General features: G+C 43.5%; 1 protein-coding gene across 4 annotated transcripts in view; it reads right to left on the bottom strand.

Moving 5' to 3' along the window:
* The window catches only part of RP1 (RP1 axonemal microtubule associated), a 580110-nt gene that overhangs the window by 302501 nt on the left and 258509 nt on the right, over positions 1-19100 (bottom strand). For all 4 annotated transcript variants that reach the window (XM_073631609.1, XM_073631611.1, XM_073631610.1 and 1 more), the window contains exons 20-21: positions 12829-12961; positions 4899-5050 (exon numbers count right to left, since the gene is read on the bottom strand). In XM_073631609.1, coding sequence (XP_073487710.1) covers positions 4899-5050; positions 12829-12961 — 285 coding nt within the window. The remainder of the gene's footprint in view (positions 1-4898; positions 5051-12828; positions 12962-19100) is intronic.

Raw genomic sequence — 19100 nt, 5'->3', positions numbered from 1 at the left:
CCAGACCATCCTCAGCAACGAATCTGAAACAGAAGAAAAGAAAAACAACCGAACAATAAAAAACTCCTATATTCCACCTTCTTTACCACATCCCCATAACAGTGATCCCATAACAGAGATCCCATAACAGAGATCCCATAACATAGATCCCATAACAGAGATCCCATAACAGTGATCCCATAACAGAGATCCCAAAACAGTGATCCCATAACAGAGATCCCAGAACAGTGATCCCATAACAGAGATACCATAACAGAGATACCATAACAGTGATCCCATAACAGAGATCCCATAACGGTGCCTGCATACCGTTTCTGACTGCTTCCGTAGCTGCTCCTATCCTAAACGAATAGGACGAGAAATCATTCTCATCCAGGCCCAAACCCCGTATGCATTTTGTAAAGACTGCCGCAAATTGAAATCTAGATAAAAATTCACCACTTAAATGTACCAAAAAAGGGGGCCCGGTCGTTCTGAACGAACTTTTAAAAAAAAAAAAAAAATTCCCGAACTGCTTCTACCGGGCATAATTGTGATCCCTTCACTGGGTAAACTTGCACCAGTCTTTAGAGTACGCTGCCCATGTAGACCCACTCACCGACTTCCTTATCCATCCCGCGATGAGGCCAATGCTATCCCCCACAGCCCTTCGGGACAAGGTACTCCTTGCTGCTCCGCCTCCGGCGCCAACTCCCGAAACCTGTCCCACTGAAAGTGATACAACGCATCAGCTATCACATTTTCCACCCCTGGTAAGTGTACCGCATGAATGAAAACATTCAACTGCAGACAGCGCAATACTAAGTGTTGCAATAACCTGATCACTGGCGTGGATGATGCCGTAATCCCGTTGATAACTTGCACCACCCCCAAATTGTCCCCATGGAAACGCACCTTCAGATCCCTGAATGATGTTCCTCACAGCTCCACTGCCAGCACTACCGGAAACAACTCCAGCAGCACCAGATTCTTCGTGAATCCTGCCTCCACCCATGCTTGGGGCCATGGTCCTGCACTCCATTGTCCCTGAAAAAATGCCCCAAAACCTGTGGAACCTGCGGCATCCGTGAATAGTTCCAGGTCAAAGTTGCTGACTGGACCAGACATCCACAGTGCCCTACCGTTAAAAGCTTCCAAAAACATATACCACACTCTCAAATCTGCCCTGTGCGTTTCTCTTAATCGCACGAAATGTCACGGTGATTCTATTCCACTCGTGCTAGACGCAAGCCTGCGACTAAACACCCTCCCCATCGGTAATATGCGGCGTGCAAAATTCAGCTTGCCCAATACTGACTGTAGTGTCCTTAACTGCACTTTCTTTAAACCCAAAAGCCCTGCAATTTCTCTCTTCAGATCTTCCCGCTTATCGTCCGGCAGCCTGCATTCCATTGCGTCCGAATCTATGACAATGCCCAAAAAACTGGATGACCGTTCACGGTCCCTCCGTCTTATCAGCAGCCAATGGAATGCCAAATCTATCTGCGATGTGCTCCAGCGTGGCTAACAGCACCACACAAATCCTGGAGGCCGCCGGACCTATACAAAGAAAAATCGTCTGGGTGTTGAATAACAGAATTCACCCCCGACACATCCCGCACAACCCATTCCACGAAGGAGCTAAAGTGTTCAAATATTGCGCACGATATTGAGCAGCCCATGGGTAAGCAATTGTCCACGTAGAATTCATTGTTCCAATGACAACCTAGTAGCCTAAAACTATCCTGGTGCACCGGCAGTATTCTGAAAGCAGATTCCACATCCGCTTTCGCCATCAGGGCCCCCTAACCGTAACGACGGACCCATCCCACTGCCGCGTCGAATGAAGTATAGGTCACGGAGCACGCCCCCTGATCTATAGCATCGTTCACTGACCCCCCTTTTGGGAAAGATAGGTGATGAATTAGCCTAAATTTACCTGAATTTACCTGGTTCCTTTTTTTTTTTTTTTTTTTTTTTTTTTTTTTTTTTTTTTTGGTACCACCCCCAGCGGCGAGACCACCAGATCGTCAAACGGCGCCGCTGGAAATGGGCCACTCATCCGCCCCAATGCAACTTCCTTCCTTAGCTTCTCCAAAACACATCCGGATGTTGCATTGCTGACCGCAAATTGCGTGGAACCGGTGGAATTACCGTCAACTCGCATGGGATCTTAAAGCCAACCGAAAAAACCTACCTCCAACAATTGAGCTGCTGCCCTGTCCGGATACCTACCTAGAAACGGTCGCATCCTTTCCACCTTCACTGGGGTCCTCCCTTTTGTTTGCAGTCTCTCCTGTACGTGCTTTTCCCTGCTTGGAACCTCTGGACCCGGGGTGAGATCCCCCCGCCCTGAACACTCGTGTTTATCCTTACATGCGACTCCAACCTGCATGTCCCGGTGTTGTATTGCCAACAAACCCCTTTTCTATTTCCGACCGAATGTCCCTGGGACGAAGGTCCACCGCCCCCCCCCCCTGAAAAAACTGATTGGGGGCCCTCACCGTCGTCATCAATTTCATCCAGAGGCTGATGTCCTTGTGATCCCAACGCAGAGCCGGCTTGACCACCCTCCGTTGTCGGAATTGTTCGTCATACCTCAACCATGCTGTTCCCCCATAAACTCTGTACGCCTCACCAAATAGCATCTTGATAACAAAACAGTGCCGAACAATGCTCGGGTTGTTTTTCCCCTATCACACTTGCCATAATCGCAAAGGCTTGCAACCAGTTAGCAAACGTTCTAGGGATCAAACGATATCTCCTCTTCTCCTCATCCTCCTTCTTAGAGCCATGCGGCTTAACTCTATCAAGATTAAATTTTTCCAATGGTGGCAGTGAAAAAATTTCCCCATACTCACCTTTTCACAGTTTTTCACGCACTACTTGTTTTAAGTGCGACCCTAACGGTCCCTCATAGCAAACATAGACCTCGCCTTTCGCCGCGTCAGCCAACCTTGTTATGTCCTGCCTGCCAGCTGCCTCCGCTGATTTTTCCGTCCCTTCCGCGGCCCCACTCCCTGTCACCGCTGGGCTGGGCAATGCGACTGCGGCCTGCACCACCGGCCCTCCACTTTTTTCTGCTCCACCTGCAACCCCCGGCGGAACCCATGCCGCCGCCGGGCCCGTGCGACCCTTTTTTGCCGCTTCAAAACGCTGTAAGAGCTCTTTTATGCCTGCCAAGAAAACCCCCTAAGCCAGAGGCCCCCCGTTTGTGTCATTCACTCTGCCAGCTTCACTCACACCTGCAACCCCCAGCCCCCCACTACTCGGCAGACCTGCAACAGAAATCATGACATTAGACTCACCAGGCTGCACAGGCGTAGCCTCATCAGCCGGACTTCTGTTCTCCACCGCTGTTGTCCTCCTGGAGGGGGGGGGGGGGCACCTCTTCCTCTGACCCGGACCGCTCATCCTCCCCAATGCACTCTCCTTCTTCCTCCTCAGCCGATGAATGCCCACCCGGCCTGGACACCAAGGTTGCCGTGGAAACCGCGGCCATACACCCCCGCCTCCACGTATCCCATCTGCCTGTCGTTTTTTGCTGTACCTTGCCCGGACCGGTGTTGGGAACCACAGTCCTGCCGTCAGGTACTATCGCTGCTCTACCCGGCCGTCCTCTCTCGCTTCTACTGCGACCCCCTGCCGTGGAACCAGAAGGCCCAGGGATCTCTCCTCGTGCACCGCTGCGCACATCCGACTCCCTCACTCTGGGGGCGGGGCTAACGCTTCTCTCCACTCTGGCTGTGCTAGGCCGCTGCGCCGCTCCCGCTGCATCCCGCTGACCGCCATTCGGTCCACCTACGGTTCTCCCCCGTCCCTCCCGTTCGCTTGCCACTCTCTTTGGCGGCGGGCCCGCTGAGGGACCGGAGTGAGTCCCAGGCTGCCGCTGTACAGGGGAAAACCTCTCTGGGGGCCGCGACCGCCGAGTCCTAGTTTCGCTCGTTACCCCCCTGCTAGATGCAGGCTCTGTTCCCCTCACTGCTTCCTCTAAGGTGTCCTGGAGCCAGGCTGCCCCTCTCACCATTGCTTCTACTCTCATCTGCTCCATCAGGCGCTCCAGGTCAGCCATGCTGCTCTTCAGGGAACTTTCTTCAGGAAAACTGTTACTCCCCCCAGGGCGGGATGAACTTATAAAGACCCTCCTAGTGCCTCCCCCTCGGTTAACTAATATACACTCCCCCTCTGTGTTAACTCCACTGCTGCCACAGTCATGTACTCCCTCCACCTATGCATTACATGCTGTGTTCCGGTCCTTTCTTTATTCTGCAGTTATTGTAGATTGCACTGTGTATGGTTTAAGCAGTGATATTTTTAGATTTTTATTTTTGCACATTGGGGTTTATTTATTAAAGGCAAATCCACTCTGGACTACAAGGGTGCTGCAAGTGTACTTGGAAGTGCACTTGGAAGTGCAGTCACTATAGATCTGAGGGGAAGATCTGATATGAGGGGAAGCTCTGCTAATTTTATCATCCAATCATGTACAAGCAAAAATGCTGTTTTTTATTTTCCTTGCAGGTTCCCCTCGGATCTACAGCAACTGCACTTCCAAGTGTACTTGTAGTGCAAAATGTACTTGCCTTTAGTAAATAAACCCCATTACATATCATTGCACGTCATACTTCATATTTATTGTTTTAGCAGTACACATAGCAGTATATTTATGAAACCTACTGCAACGTTCTGATATTGCTCATTAACCATACTATCAGTTTTTGTATTCTAACGTGAAATACAATGGCAGCAGCTAAAGTCTGATTGGTTGCTATGGAAAAGAAAACATCAGTCAAAATGACTTTTTCTACATTAGTCATAATTTAGTCCCTAGATCTCTGCTATACAAGTAAGCATGGGCTAGGATAGGCAATGATTAGTAGAGATTAGCAATATTTCAGAATATCTGAAACGTGTGTTACCTCTCCCTGCTGGAATGGAAGCAACAGGTCTGATTTGACCAACCGTCTTTTTCCGGAGTCACCTCTTGTACCATGGACGCAGATGTATACGGCAGCATCTGTTCCTGCTTGATCTAAGTGTCCAGTGAAGACAATCACCTCATATGTCACAACTGTTAACCAAACACATACATTGATTACTGTACTGAGCACCCATAGGTCTTTTAGAAAAAATGTGGTCACGTAAAAACAACTAATCACACTTTTTTTTTTAAATCCAGAATTAAATTGCTGTGTTTCTCACTAAAGTGTGTTAGGACCAATGAACAACACTTAAACTAAACTAAATGTGTGGAAAAAAATGATAAATGATAAAATAGTGACAGCATTAATTGGCATATTTCTTGTATACACATACTTTATTTTGCATTTAGTAAACAAAGTAATAGTGGAGGTCAATTAAAGAATTCTATGTACCTAGAACCCATTTTGATATGGTCCTCTATTTTACGATTACCATTGGATTCTGACCTTTCCATATTTTTGAAAGCATAAAACAAGAAGAAGCAAATATGAGTACATAGAACATATACTAGTAGGGGTGATTTACTAAAGGATCCCAATGGTCCATTGAACTTGTGTTCATCTTAAATATCCTATAACTTGCTGAGCAAAAGAAACTTCAGCTGCAGAAAATGGATGTTTGAAATAAGCACAGACTCTTGGTCAATGCAGCCTTCAATAGAAAGCACAGAGTATTTTCAATAAGCCTATATATGAATTTTAATTCAATGTTCTATTTCATATTTTACTCTTGTTCAAAATACATAGATTTTTAGATTAGCCATGGGAGGCAGCTCTCAATGGTTCAGTACTATAGATCTGCTACCTGCTTGATAGCTTTTGAGAAAAGGGGGTTGATGTTGATTTTCTATAGGCTGTTCACTTTGCAAGGGAAGTTGCATTTTGCAAGGGAATCTGCCCCAGAGCGGAAGTTTCACTTTCTAAAGAATACTCAATCAAGTGCAAGGAAAATAAAAAACGGATTTTTTTCTTGCACACGAATTGAAATCAGCAGAGCTTCACCTCATCCGCTAACCCTTGGGGAAAATTTCCTTGCAAAGTAAAACTTTCCTTGCAAAGCAAGCACTCTATTTGCCTTTAGTGAATTTACCCCAAGGCATCAGCATCCTAAAAAGTGCACTATTTTTTAATGAGCCAGTCAGCTACTAGATTTGATTTGTGAGAAGGAGCACAGCCATTGTAAAAAACTGCAAACCAGAAGGAGAACCTGCATATCTAATATCCAAAAATGTCTGCCCCCCGTGTGCATATATGATTAGAAATCTTACATAGAAGCAAGTCTTATAAACATTAACGCTTATTGCTAAAATTATTCACATCACGTTAACTTGTTTTATTTATATATTTAAAATATATACAGGAGGTCCCCAAGTTACGAAGCTCAGACTTGCGAACGACTCCTACTTACAAACGGGAGGAATCGTCGGCAGCGTCGGTGGGCACATTGGAAAACATCGGAATACAACGGAAAACATCGGAAAACGACGTCGGAAAACAGCGGAAAACATCGGAAAATGATGTCGGAAAACATCGGAAAACAGCGGAAAACGACGTCGGAAAACATCAGAAAACAACGGAAAACATCGGAAAACATCAGAAAACGATGCTGGAAAACATCGGAAAACGACATTGGAAAACATCGAAGAACGACGTCTCTGCCGTTCTTCCGACTTACGAACAAATCCGACTTAAAAACAAACAGACAGTCCCTAACCTGTTTGTAACTCAGGGACTGCCTGTATACATATCTATCTATCTATCTATCTATCTATCTATCTATCTATCTATCTATCTATCTATCTATCTACACACTCACTGGCCACTTTATTAGGTGCACCTTGCTACCTTGGTACCGGGTTGGACCCACTTTTGCACTATGAACTGCCCTTAATTCTTCATGGAATAGATTCAACAAGGTGTTGGAAACATTTCTGTTCCTAATTGACATGATAGCATCACACAGTAGCTGGCGCTCTATTGAATTGAGATTTGGTGACTGACTGTGGAGGCCATTGGAGTACAGTGAATTCATTGTCATGTTCAAGAAACCAGTTTGAGATGATTTGAGACATGGTGCATTAACCTGCTGAAAGTAGCCATCAGTAGATAGGTACTCTGTAGTCATAAAGGGATGGACATGGTCAGCAACAATATTCAGGTAGGCCGTGGCCTTTTAAACGATGCTCAATTGGTACCAAGGAGCCCAAAGTGTGCCAAGAAAATATCCCGCACACCATTACGCCACCACCACCAGCCTGAACCATTGATACAAGGCGGGATGGATAAAGCTATCACTTTGTTTATGCCAAATTCTGACCCTACCATCTGAATGTCACAGCTGGAATTGAGACTCATCAGACCAGGCAACATTTTTCCAATCTTCTGTTGTCCGATTTTGGTGAGCCTGTGCGAATTGTAGCCTCAGTTTCCTATTCTTAACTGAAAGGAGTGGCACCCGGTATGGTCTTCCACTGCAGTAGCCCATCTTCTTCAAGGTTCATTGTGTAGACATGTGCATTCGTTTTCGTCCGAATGCATTTTCATCTGAATTTAAGGTATTTTCGTTATCGTTTTAACAAACGATAAGGAAAGTGCAGAATCCGAAAAACGAAAGATCCGAAATAAACAAATGCTTTATTTTCATTTTCGTTGCTACAACAGTTCGATATAGATAGGAGATTCGACATGATGATGACAATAACAATCTGTGTCCATCAAACCTGTGGTCGAATGTGCCTAAGCTTAACTCTATTAGTCCAAGATTATTCTACATAGAGAGAAAAGATTCGACGTAAGGGAGAAAAGATTCGACGAAGCAGGAAAACTATATGGCATCGTACAGTTGAGCTGCTCCGTCGAATCTTCTTTGAACATTCGACAGACACCATAAGCCTTCAATGAGAGATTCGATCTTAATTTGGATTTTTGGATGAATGCAATTTTTAATGAAAAACGAAATAAATAAAAACGAATTTCGGGAGTAACTAAATAAATTTATTTTTCGGACGAAAATGAAATTCCGAAATGAAATATTTTAGTGTGCACATGTCTATTATGGTGTTCATTCAGATGGTATTCTGCATACCTTGGTTGTAATGAGTGGTTTTTGGGTACTGTTGCCTTTCTATCATCTGGAACCAGTCTGCCCATTCTCCTATGACCTCTGACATCAACAAGGCATTTTCCTCCACACAACTGCCACTCACTGGATATTTTCTCTTTTTGGACTATTCTCTGTAAACTCTAGAGATGGTTGTGCATGAAAATCCCAGTAGATCAGCAGTTTTTGAAATACTCAGACCAGCCCATCTGGTACCAACAATCATGCCACGTTCAGCTTCACTTAAATCCACTTTCTTCCCCATTTTGATGCTCAGTTTGAACTTCAGCAAGTCATCTTCACCACGCCTAGATGCCTAAATGCATTGAGTTGCTGTTATGTGATTGGCTGATTAGCAATTTGTGTTACCAAACAATTGAACAGGTGTACCTAATAAAGTGGCCAGTAAGTGTATTTTTCATGCTTGTTTAAAGCAGTAGTAAACCACTGTACAGTTAAACCTTGGATTGTGAGCATAATTCGTCCCGGAAACATGCTTGTAATCCAAAGCACTTGTATATCAAAGCAAATTTCCCCATAAGAAATAATGTAAACTCAGATGATTCCTTCCATAACCATTTATTCATAAGTCTTTTAGTTTATAGTTCATATAAAAAGATTATAGCAATGTGATAGCCATAAAAAATGTCCATCCACAAATGGCAGCCGCCACAAAAGGATTAGAAGCAAAATCCAGCAGGAGCTACAGGAGTAAAAAAGAGAAGAGAGGCACCTCTAAGTGTAGTAATTTGGTTACATTTCATGAAGGTACATTTAGCAATTCACATGGTTGATGATTAAAAGAGGCACATCTAAGTATGCAGGTATCCGGCGTAAAGCTGTCTACATAGACCGTCCTCCGCACCACAGGCTCTCACTGCTGTTAGTCTGCAATTGTGATCGGGATGACTACCCTGCAGTAGAACGATATTAAAGCGAGGCCTAAAACGCTTGTGGAGCGCAGCTTGGAAGGGATTACGTTGATGGCGGTGCGGAGGACGGTCTATGTGAACAGCTTTACCCTGGATGCCTGCATACCTAGATGTGCCTGTTTTAATCATCAACCATGAGAGTTGCTAAATGTTGTACCTTCATTAAATGTAACCATATTGCTTTACTTAGAGACGCCTCTCTTCTCTTTTATACTCAGTTGAGACATGACACTACTCGTATATATCAAGACATCGCTCGTTTATCAATCAAAATTTATAAAAAAAAATGCTTGTCTTGCAAGACACTCTCAGACCAAGTTACTCTAGTTACTCTCAATCCAAGGTTTTACTGTACTTTTTGTTTTTTGTACCCTGCAAGGTAATGTCATAATGTGCTAGTGTGCATTGCATACTAGCACATTATGCTAAACTTACCTTAAAGCCAAGCCCTTATTATAGGCTTACTTATAGGTACAAGTCAGAGATAGGAGACTCCCACTTTAAAGCAGATCTTCACTGCATCTGAGCATCACAAGTCATAAGCACTATTTAATTATTTTTAATATTCAAAGCAAAACTAGCCCATCCACTTCTTTTATTTTGTTGAGAAATCACTTTAAAAAACAACCCCCAAGCATTTCTGGCTGTGGCCATCTTGAGTAAGGGCAAATGATTCATGTAGCATTTACTTCCTGGAATCCATCTACCCTTATTCCAAGCATGCATGTAGGTGAGTGTTCCTAGCTTAGAAAATCCCTCCTCCTCTCCTCCCCTCCTGGGAATTATGACATCATTTGCCTAGGCAAGAAACCAGGAAGTAGCTGAAGAAATGTATAAAAAAAGTAAATATGATATACTTTCCTATCTTTGCTGAGGATTAAAAATAACCAATTTTGGTTGGGAGTGTAAAGGAAATTTGTAAGTTCTGTATATAATTGTATTCTATTTTGTATGTATTGCACACTGCCCTCCACTGTGCTCACTGCACTAATAATGTTTTCATTACATGTTTGCATTCTTTCGAATCCTGATTAGAATTAGTCTGCCTATGTTACGCCCCTTGTTACCATAAACGTACAATTGTAATATTAATGTGATACTTATGTAATCATGTGTATAAAAACCTTCAATTGCGTCATAATAAAGCAGAACAGTTATTTGGAAAGATGCGGAGTGTATCTTTGGTGTTTGTTCCCTACTGCAGTAGTTATTATTCATTTGGAACCACTAATCAATATGAGGATATGAGTTGCCTATCTATAAAATTCCATGTCAGGAGAGTGAAGTTCCACTTTAAACATACAGCCAGTACTCATAGAAAATTCTGTTTTCAGCACTCCCAGATGAGAGAGAAGAGAAGATTTTCTGTTTTCTTTTAACAAACTGGTCAAATGTTTAAATATTTTGAAAGCACTTGCTATAGATGATGCTCTTCAGATTATCGTTATGTCCCTGTAAACTGGGCCTTAGCCAGCATATAAATATACAATAAGAGTAAAAGAACGCAAACTGTTTTGACAGGTTTTGTTTAATGGAAGGACATAAAAAATTACAATGCTGGCAATGTAAAGACTGTGAGCGGTTAAATGTTTCTCATTAACCAAAGATTAAAAATAGAAGAGCTGAGACATTTATAAGTCTCATAAACATGCAATCAGTATTTAATAAGAAAACTGAAAATAAAGCTCAAACACAATGTTTATGGTAATGGTTTTCTTATGGTTCTCTGCACAACATAAGATGAAAGATAACACGCTGAGTATTTAAATGAATCATATGTATATTCATGGTTACTGCTAAATCTAGCCATCCCAGATTTGTATTGTTTGGGAGGAAGTCAAAACTCATGGGTTTAAAATAAATACGTATGAACGGGGTTGTTTTAGGTTGAAGGTTAGATTTATAACTTAAAGAAGAGTTTGGATTGAGGGCTGGGTTTAGATTAGGGGTTAAGGTTTAGGGGTTAACCTCAGGTTAGGGTTAGATTTATACATTAGGGCAAGGGGAGGCAACCTTAAAGAGGTGGAGATCTACCTGAACAACATGAGAGAAGTCAAAGATCACCGGGCACAGTGTCACCTCCTCACACCTGATTTAAACCTCTTTTTGCCATACTACCGTGTTGCAATCATGTGCATTGCATGACAATCATGGTTTACATCAGGTGGTGAGGAGGCAACATATCACCTCCTCACCACCTGTCAAACACACTCAGATCACTATTCAGAGGAGCAGGTTTTACTGCCCTCAATCCCTACCCCAAGCAGTCAAAGGTGTACATATTCCGCAGCAGGAATTAAGCCTCCTGTTGCTTTTGGTGGGTGCTACCTCCTGCCAATCGCAACCCATTCAAATAAATGGGACCACTCTGCAAGTGCCCCATAACTGCATGCTTCTGCAGGATCCAAGAGGTTAAAGCAGGTGGTGAGAAAGCAACACAATGCTGCCTGCTTTAACCCCTTGTTTGCTGTGCTGTACAAGGTTGCAGGACACTTGCAGAGCGGCCTCATTCACATAAATGGGTGATGCTTGGCAGATGCTACACCCACCGACCCTAACAGGGCATATAACTTCTGCTGCGACATGTGTACACCCCTGGCCACTGCAACTAAAGGGGGTGCAATTGGGGCAGGGGTGATAAATAAATGTCTTAACTATGGGGTTTTACCACCCCCAAACTGCAAATGTAAATGAACCCTTACTGTTATGAGCCCCCTATAAGATTGTTTTCACAATGATGTGCTGCGGTTTACCCACACCACGGGTGCAGTGCAGGGCATCTGCAACTTTCCTACGTTAGCTGTGCTTTGCCATAGACTTCTGTTATATCTTGCAGGCGTGGTGTAATTTCTGAAAGCGCCCCCAAACTTTTGCATTCAGAAAGTGCACCAAACCCACAGGATATAATAGAAGACTATGGCTAAGAGCAGCAAACCCGAAAATGAGCAGCCTTATACTATTATGCCCAGTGTGTATTGCTTCACACTGACCTGGAGATCTCTTCTTTACAGCTGCTGGCACCTCTCTGGATACCGCTATCTGGGATAAGAGGTGGCGTGCAGTTGGTATCACTCCGCATGGGACAGAAGCCAGCAATACGGAGGAGGCTTCGGCTTATGTGGCTCTTGCTCTTTACTACAGCTCCAACTTTACAACTAGTCCCTCTGCATGGCACTCTGTTTGATGCACTGGAATGGCAGGTCAGTAAGCACCGACCACGATCTACCAGTCACCTGTCCACAATCTACTGGTAGATCACAATCTATAGGTTGCTGACCTCCGCATTAGGTTGATGTTAAGTGTTAGGTGTAGGGGTTGGGGTCAGGTTAAAGGTTAATAAGTTACTATTATTTTTTAGTAGTGTGGACTAAAAATGGAGTCCAAAGCCCTCTGGAGGAATCAATAGGGACTCCAGTGCAAGCTCAGGCCAGAACTGTTTTTAGAAAAAGGCAGTGTGGCACTGTGTAGGGCAGCGGGCCACTCAGTGAAGATTTCAGAAATGCACCTGAAGGTAATTACTCAGAGTGCTTCAACTATGATGGAGGGTGGTTCCAAAAATGGACAGGTTTACTTTAGGAAGCACCACTTTAGGGGTAAAATCTGTATTTCTGCACTGTTTCTATGTTGTCTATAAAAGCAAAATAAAGGGAAACTGTGAGGGTGCGGGGCCTATTATCATTTACAGAGTATTTTCCATGCTCCTCACAGAAAAGAAGGAAGGCTAGTGAGAAAACGAAAGTACGATGGAACTGGTAGTATTACAACTACGTATGGGGACACTTTAAAACTCTACAGCAAAAATAGGACACCAAAAACCTTTTAGACAGTAACTTACTTGGGAAAACAGGTTCACCATCTTCCACAACAGGAAGCTCACAGACAAGTTCAGAGTTTCCATGGTTTCTCGATAGCCAGCTATACGCTTCAAATTGATATGTTTTTCTATTTTTCATTTTCTGGAGAGTTACCTGTTAAAACAAAATGAGTCTGTTCTCTGTTCTTAATTTCAATGACAAATGCTGTCAAGAACAAAAATATACAGTAAATCAGTAAATTACAATATGTAGGAATGGACAAAACAAACCATGTACCTCATAATTAATTAACCAATTGTGGACACTGGCCATACTGCACACAGTCAGCCGCTGCAAAAATCACTGTCTTCTCCCAGCGGGGACGGCTCCCCCCCCCCCGCCATTAGAAGACAATTGCCTGAAAGGAGGGATGCCTGTAATGTAATCGAGCGAAATAAATTTGCTCTGTGTATGGCCAGCCTTATTCAGCTTCATTGAAGGGGTGAGCTTATACCTGCAAGGTTTACCCCCCTTCCTGACCAGGCCATTTTTTGCGGTATGGCACTGTTTTGCTTTAACTGACAATTGCGTGGTCGTGCGACACTTTCCTTTTTTTCCCCAAAATAGTACTTTTTTTGGTGGTATTTGTTCCCATCTGCGTTTTCTTATTTTTTGCGCTATAAATAAAAAAAGACTGTCAATTTTGGAAATAAAAACTATATTTTTTACTTTCTGCTATAATACATATCCAATAAAAAAATGTAAAACATTTCTTCATCAATTTAGGCCAATATGTATTCTGCTATGTGTTTTTGGTAAAAAAATCCCAATAAGCATATAGTGATTGGTTGCTCAAAAGTTATAGTGTCTACAAACTATGGGATATATTTATGGGATTTTTTTTTTTTTTGTTTTTTGTTTTTTTTTTACTAGTAATGGCGGCGATCAGGGATTTTTAGCGGAACTGCGAAATTGCAGCGGACAAATCTGACACTAAGTGACACTTTTTGGTGACCAGTGACACCAATACAGTGATCCGTGGTAAAAAAAATATGCATTTTCACTGTACTAATGGCACTGGCAGGGAAAGAGTTAACATCAGGGATGAACAAAGAGTTAAATGTATTCCCTGGGAGTGCTTGCTAACTGTGTGTGTGTGTGTGTGTGTGTGTGGGGGGGGGGTGATTTAACTGTAGGAAGACAGAGATCCGTGTTCCTGCTTAGCTCTTTATGAATGATCGCCGGAGCGGGTTGCTGGTGGCGCGTTGCCAGCGGCGCGCACACATTCTCTAGACCTGAAGGAAAAAATCACGTACAGGTACGTGATTTTGCGCCTAAGGGCCACCCTGCTGCAGTGTATGTACGTGGAGCGGTCCTTAAGAGGTTAAAGAAACCTGACAAGTTAAAAAAAAAACTTTTTTTTTCAATAAGTTCTTATTTAACACTAATGTTAACCACTTGACATCCGCGCTATGGCTGAATGACGGCCACAGCGTGGACCGTCATCTGACGTCCTACCCTGTGCACGCGCCGAGCGTGCTGTGATCAGTGAGTCACTGAGACTCGGGTGATCACCGATCCAAGTAAGGGGCTGGTCCCGGCCCCTCACCATGTGATCAGCTGTCAGCCAATGACAGCTGATCACATGATGTAAACAAAAGATCGGTAATCGTTTTTTTTTTTCTACTCACGCTGACAGCGTGAGTAGAAAAAAAGCCAATCACCGGCTCAGATGTGAGGGACATTGGTCCTGAAGAGGAAGAGGCACATCTGCCTCATCAGTGCCACCTAACAGTGCCCACAGTGCCACCTATCAATGCCCACAAGTGCCACCTATCAATGCCCACAAGTGCCAGCTATCAATGCTCACAAGTGCCACCTATCAATGCCCACAAGTGCCAGCTATCAATGCCCACCAGTAGTGCCAATCAGTGCCACTTAGCAGTGCTGCGTATCAGTGTAACTGATCAGTGCCCATCACTGCCACCCATCAGTGCCCATCACTGCCGCCTATCAGTGCCCATCACTGCTGCCTCATCAGCGTACATCAATAAAGGAGAAAAATTACCTGTTTTAAATTTTTTATAACAAAATATAAAAAAATATATATTTTTTTTTTTAAATTCAGATTTTTACATTTTTTTAACAAAAAGTAAAAACTGCAGAGGTGATCAAATACCACCAAAAGAAAGCTCTATTTGTGGTGAAAAAATGATAAAAATTTCATTTGGGTACAGTGTTGTATGACCGTGCAATTGTCATTCAAAATGCGTCAGCGCTGAAAGCTGAAAATTGGTCTGGATAGGAGGGGGGTTTAAGTGCCCAGTAAGCAAGTGGTTAACAACTAATGCACCTTCAATCCTACTGTCTGCATTGGATCTGTTAAGCTGGCCATAGATGGATCAGAAATCAGCTAGTTCAGCAGAGACCGGACAAATTTCAAATACTGTATGGGCACCCGGGTTGTACACAAGTCGATGAATCGATTGACTCGTGTACATCCGTTTTTTTCTAGTACGATTAGTGCTGTCTGTATCCGGCAACACTAATCATTGTGTTCTGCCAGCAGGGAAAGCCCTATGCACTTCCCACTGGCTGAACATAATAGCGCTGCGCGAGGGATTCCCACCCTCAACACTGACTGTGTTGAGAGGGGAATCAAGCAATTTTTTCTTCCACACATAGTTGAAGGAAAGAAAATTGCATAATATACGGCCTGCTTTAGATGATTCATGTTACTTTAAAACCTCACAAATCAAAGATCTCTTTAGCCTGCAGTGCTAAGTGTCAACCAGCCCAATAATATTCACTTTCAGCCGTGCTTTTTATTGTGTTTAAGTTACTTTAAGGTTAAAATTCTTTTTGTTGGGTGCTTCTATTATTTCCCTTCCCCTCATATGGCAAAAAATAAACCTAATAGATTTTTTTTTTTCAATTTAAACCTTGGCACCAAAATACATAATGCATTTTATCCATTCCTAATGGCATATAGTTCTTTCTGTCTTTGAGACTTATTTCTGTCTGATGAGATTGAGATCCATAGCCCCCCCCCATCCCCAAGATGTGCAATGGAGGTCACAGATAAAAAAAAGAATTTGGTCTCAGGAAAATAGTTAGACCACTGTAATTTCTATCAATGCTTCAACCAAAAAAAAAAAAAAACTGTTGCTTAGCACAACATACCACTGGTGGCCTATCCATTAGGGGAGCAGGGGCACCAGACGCATGGATCTCAATGGGTTGTTTTTTTTTTTTTAAGCACGTGATTAGAGCCGGAGGCTCTAATTGGCTTCAAAAAGGGTGGGCTCGGGGCACAGAGCACTGCGCCCCTAGCCCACCCACTTCTGTGACATTAGTGAATTAAAATTCAATGGACCCGCCTCCTGTTCGGCCAGGAGGAGAAGCAACGGCCCCGGCAACAACAGCCTTTTCCTGGAGCCCGGATTCAGCAGTGCACCACCACCTTATCCTCCTCCCTGCACCGCAGTATAAGTTAAGGCCACAGATCTAGCGGGGGGAGGTGTTGGCAGTGCGAGTAAGGGGACCAGGTGTGTTTGCCACCCCCCCCCCCAAAAAAAAAAAAAAAAAATGACCACCAGCCGCCACTGCAACATACTCTAATTACAAAGATATGCTTACCAAGGGAGGCAAAAGGTATGTTTGTACATAAACAAAAATTCTGGATCAAAATGCATGGACTTTATATTGAATGAAATGTTTGTTTATTTGACTATATTATATATATTTATAAAAAATTATAAAACATACCAGTAAATCTTTCACCTGCTGAAAAAGTGCATACAAAGTGTAAAACCAACAAGATATGCAATTATGCATATAAAGATCACAAGCACCGATGATCAAACAACTGTGCATATAGTTATTTTACACACTGCTCATGCTGTATGTGCAGCACATATAGAATTCCGCAAGCTGCATCAGTGCTATGGACTCCAATAATACATAGTTCCTGAACATCACACGAATATCACAAGCCATTTATTTGTGCAGTGATGAGCTTTACATGGCCTTGATCTGAAACAGAAGCAGTCATTGCAGCCTCATATAACATACCGTATTTATCGGCGTATAACACGCACCGGCGTATAACACGCCGAGGGAATTTTAAGGGAAAAAAAACTTTAAGGAGGGAAGTTGAAGGGAAAAAAACTTACATTTAAATGCCCATCATTGCAGCCTTCTCAGTGCAGCCTTGCCCCAGTGCAGCCTTGCTAGTGCAGCCATGTCAGTGCAGCCTTGTCAGTGCAGCCTTCCCCAGTGCAGCCATGTCAGTGCAGCCTTGTCAGTGCAACCATGTCAGTGCAGCCTTGTCAGTGCAGCCTTGTCAGTGCAGCCATGTCAGTGCAGCCTTCCCCAGTGCAGCCTTGCCCCAGTGCAGCCTTGCCCCAGTGCAGCCTTCGATCCCCTGTCCCTGCTTCCCGGGCTTCAAAATCGCCGACCGCGATTTGAAAATGGCGCCGCCGGCGCCGAAATACACAGAGCCGGTCCTCGGCTCTTTCCGGCGGCTCTCGTTCACTTTCGGCTCCCCCTTAGCCAGAGCGGAGCTATCCGAGTATGTTCGGATAGCTCCGCTCGGGACTACGAGTGGAGCCGAAAGTAAACGAGAGCCGCCGGAAAGAGCCGAGGACCGGCTCTGTGTATTTCGGCGCCGGCGGCACTATTTTCAAATCGCGGCCGGCGATTTTGACATTTTGACAGCTCGGGATCGCAGGGTATCGGCGTATAACACGCACCTGCGACTTTCCCCTGATTTTAAGGGGAAAAAAGTGCGTGTTATACGCCGATAAATACGGTATCTAAATAATAAAAATGACAATAGTAATAAACTATTGGCGTTGCATTAAAACACGTTATCATAATGCACAGTGCCTTGCAGTTCCATTCATTTTCGATGACATCTCAACACACTAATGCCCCGTACACATGATCAGAAATTCTGCCAGCAAAAGTTGGATGTGAGCTTTTGGTCAGAAATTCCAACTGTGTGTATGATCCATCGTACTTTTGCTGGCGGAATTCCAGCCAGCAAAAGATTGAGGCAGGTTTTCTATTTTCCCGTCGTAAAAAGTTCCTATTGGAAATTCCATATGTCTGTATGCAATTTCGACGCGCAAAAAAAGATGCATGCTCAATTCGACGCATGCTCGGAAGCACTGAACTTAATTTTCTCGGCTCGTCATTGTGTTGCACATCACCACGTTCTTGATGGTTGAAAGTTCAGAGAACTTTTGTGTGACCGTGTGTATGCAAGGCAAGCTTGAGCGGAATTCCGTTGGAAAAACCATCCAAGTTTTTTCTGACGGAAATTCCGATCGTGTGTACAGGGCATAAGGCAATGTACAGTACAATAGATATTTTTTATGTTTTATCCGTTCTTGTATTCAAACTAAAGGGCTACTTTAACGCAACATTTATGTGCTACATGACGTGTTAATGCAATGCACTAAATCCTTTTTTTTTTAAAGATATTTTTTATTGATTTTGTACAAAACAAGCACAACCAACAACCACTTAATTACGCTCGGTTAATCATTGGTAAACAGTGTCAAGTACTTAGCTCATATATAAACAAAGGACAGAAAGTGGTACATCAGCCGATATCTTCCTCAAGACTACATATACAAGCAATTCGTCCGTGTATAATAATATTTGTTATCTGCATAAATTATAGGCTAGGGCTAACCTGGCGCGACCTGCAAGTGCCCCCTACCATTCATACACTACAAAGAGACCCCATACACTACAAGCCACCTACCCCAGATTTTATGAAATGTTTTTGTCCGTTTCCTGAGTTCAAAGGTTAGTCTGTACAGTGGTATAACGTCATTGATTAATTTTAGCCATAGAGATTTCAAGGGCGTCTGTATACCTTCCCATGAAAACAGTATGGTTTTTCTGACATAAAAGTAAAGGATACGTAGTAATCTTTTTGCCTGTGATGATATCTGTAAGTCTCCAAAGACCCCCAATAGACCGTTTTTTGGGTGTATGATATTAGGAAGGCCTAGAGCAGAGGAAATGAAAGGACCCACTTCCACCCAGAAGTCCTGAACTAGTGGACAGGTCCAGAAGCAGTGCATGAAATCAGCACTTCTTCTGCAACCCCGGAAACACTCAGCGGAGGGTTTGAGCCCCATTTTGTATAGCCTGGCCGGTGTAAGATGGGATTGATGGAAAAGTTTAACCTGTATAACTTGATCCCTGGATGAGATGACCGTGGCTTTATATGTGTCACAGAATTCAGTCCAGTCCTCCTCAGTGAGTGAAATGTCCATGGATGCCCACTTTTCCT

The sequence above is a fragment of the Aquarana catesbeiana genome, linkage group LG05 (assembly GCF_042186555.1).
Source record: "Aquarana catesbeiana isolate 2022-GZ linkage group LG05, ASM4218655v1, whole genome shotgun sequence".
NCBI classification, from domain to species: Eukaryota; Metazoa; Chordata; class Amphibia; order Anura; family Ranidae; genus Aquarana; species Aquarana catesbeiana.
The sequence above is the reverse complement of the archived record's forward strand: the minus strand, read 5'-3'. Positions and strand labels throughout refer to the sequence as shown.